This window comes from Manacus vitellinus, unplaced genomic scaffold (assembly GCF_001715985.3).
Source record: "Manacus vitellinus isolate BGI_N305 unplaced genomic scaffold, ASM171598v3 scaffold_122_pilon, whole genome shotgun sequence".
NCBI lineage: Eukaryota > Metazoa > Chordata > Aves > Passeriformes > Pipridae > Manacus > Manacus vitellinus.
The window spans coordinates 246094-248058 of record NW_021938909.1 but is presented as its reverse complement, the minus strand read 5'-3'; the positions used below and the strand labels follow the sequence as shown (position 1 = coordinate 248058).

Below are 1965 nucleotides of genomic sequence, written 5' to 3'. Positions count from 1 at the left end.
CTTTAAAAAAGCATATTTAACACAGTTCAAACACAAATGTGTTTGTAGGTTGTTTGTAATGTAGCTGCACCTGAAGAAATCCCCAGTGTCTCTGTGCCATGCTGACCAACACCATGGGGCACCGTTTCCTGGGACAGGGAGCCGTGATCCCAAGGAAGCTGAAGCCGTTTCTCTGCAGGATGTTGTCGGGTTACAAACCCAAAGGCGACGTCAAGGACTCTTACAAAATCCTGGAGCTTGAGGAAGGATGTTCCCTCGATGAGGTGAGGAACTCCTACCGAACCCTCGCCAAAAAGTACCACCCCGACAGCAGCTCCAGCGCGGCCGACCCCGCCGCCTTCATCAGGGTGGAGGAGGCCTACAGGGTTGTGCTCAACGACGTGGCAGCCAAGCAGAAACCCGGCGAGGACAGCGAAGAGGAGGAAGACCAGTTCAAATCCAAGTCCCTCCAGCACAGGCACTACTTGAGTTTTGAAGGCGTCGGCATCGGAACGCCGAGCCAGCGGGAGAAGCAGTACATGCAGTTCCGAGTGGACCGCGCCACGGAGCAGGTGCTGGAGTACCAGCAGCACAGGCTTGGGAGCAGCTACCCCGAGACTGACCTGATGAGAGCCAAGGATGTGAGGGAGAGCAAGAAGGTGAAAATAACTCAAGCGGTGGAACGGCTGGTGGAGGACCTCATCCAGGAATCCATGGCCAAAGGAGACTTCGACAACCTCCGGGGCAAAGGAAAACCTCTGCAGAAATTCTCAGACTGTCCCCACATCGACCCCATGACCCACAACCTCAACAGGATCCTGATTGACAACGGGTACCAGCCCGAGTGGATCCTGCTGCAGAAGGAGATCCGGGAGACCATCGAGGGGCTGAGGAAGAGCGTGGTGGCCTCGAGGAGGAAGCTGGGAGAGCCCATGACGCCGCTGGAGCAGAAGCAGTGGAGTCGGATCTGCGAGCAGTTCGTGGAAGACATCAGGAAACTAAACAAGAGAGTTGACAACTTCAACCTGGTCGTGCCCATTCTGAGCAGGCAGATGGTGCATTTCAGCCCAGAGAAGGAAATTGTTCGAGCACAAAAGACTTACGAGGCTCTGGTGGAAAAGGCTTCTCATCCAGACACGAAGGAGAGCCAAGGGGAAGATGGTAAAAGGTTTGGGTGGAAGTATTCTCTGTTTAAGTGGTTAAACTTTACAGTGAAATAATTTAATACTAATTCCTGTCTCTTGTGAAGATTTTGAATGCACTTTATTAATGAAATGTTGCACTCTAGAAATTTCGGGTACACTGAAAATGTCAAATCCACACTGTTACAGCAGTTAAAAGAAATTTGGTTGTCGGATGGGCATTTGCATTACAAATAATGAATTTATTTTTAAATATTATTAAATGAAATGTGCCAGTTTGGGCTGTGGTAGAGTTAATTTTTGTCACTGAGCAGCGGCCTTTTTCTGCCCCTCATACCTCCCCTGTGCTCGGGGTTAAAGCCATTACTCTCTTTCAGGTCATTTTACTTCTGCTTAAATCCAAATTAATGCTTCGCTTTAGCACAGAGTGTAATCACTTTTACAGTCTGTTATCTCTTCAAAAGGGAAAATTGAAGCATAGGAAAAACACATTAAAAGATAAAGTGGCAGCAGAAGTCTTGCTGTGCTGTGTTAGTTTGACCTTTGTATTTAAATACTTACAGCTCATGAATTGTTGGCAGGTTCAATGCACATGTTTTAAAAGTCCATTCATCTATTTAAGGTTAAATTAAGTGGCCCTGAAGGGAGGGTTCTGAGTGTCTTCTGAGGGGCTTAGACTGTACATGTGCAGAAGTCCATTTTTGGATCTTTAACACGGAAACAGGTCTTGGAAATTTATTTGTTGGTGAACACTCTGGGTCTTTCAAGCCTCCCTGTTACAGCAAATTAGTCATGACAAGATTTAGGAAGGAATTCCTGGCTGGGAGGGTGGGGAGGCCCTGGC

At 48.1% G+C, this 1965-nt stretch overlaps 1 protein-coding gene across 2 annotated transcripts in view; it reads left to right on the top strand.

Moving 5' to 3' along the window:
- DNAJC28 (DnaJ heat shock protein family (Hsp40) member C28) overlaps positions 1 to 1400 on the top strand; it is a 2253-nt gene extending 853 nt beyond the window's left edge. For both annotated transcript variants that reach the window (XM_018067772.3, XM_008926218.4), the window contains exon 2: positions 49 to 1400. In XM_018067772.3, the coding sequence (XP_017923261.2) occupies positions 99 to 1199 (1101 nt within the window). In that variant the 5' untranslated portion in view covers positions 49 to 98 and the 3' untranslated portion in view covers positions 1200 to 1400. The remainder of the gene's footprint in view (positions 1 to 48) is intronic.
- The last annotated feature ends 565 nt before the right edge of the window (positions 1401 to 1965 follow it).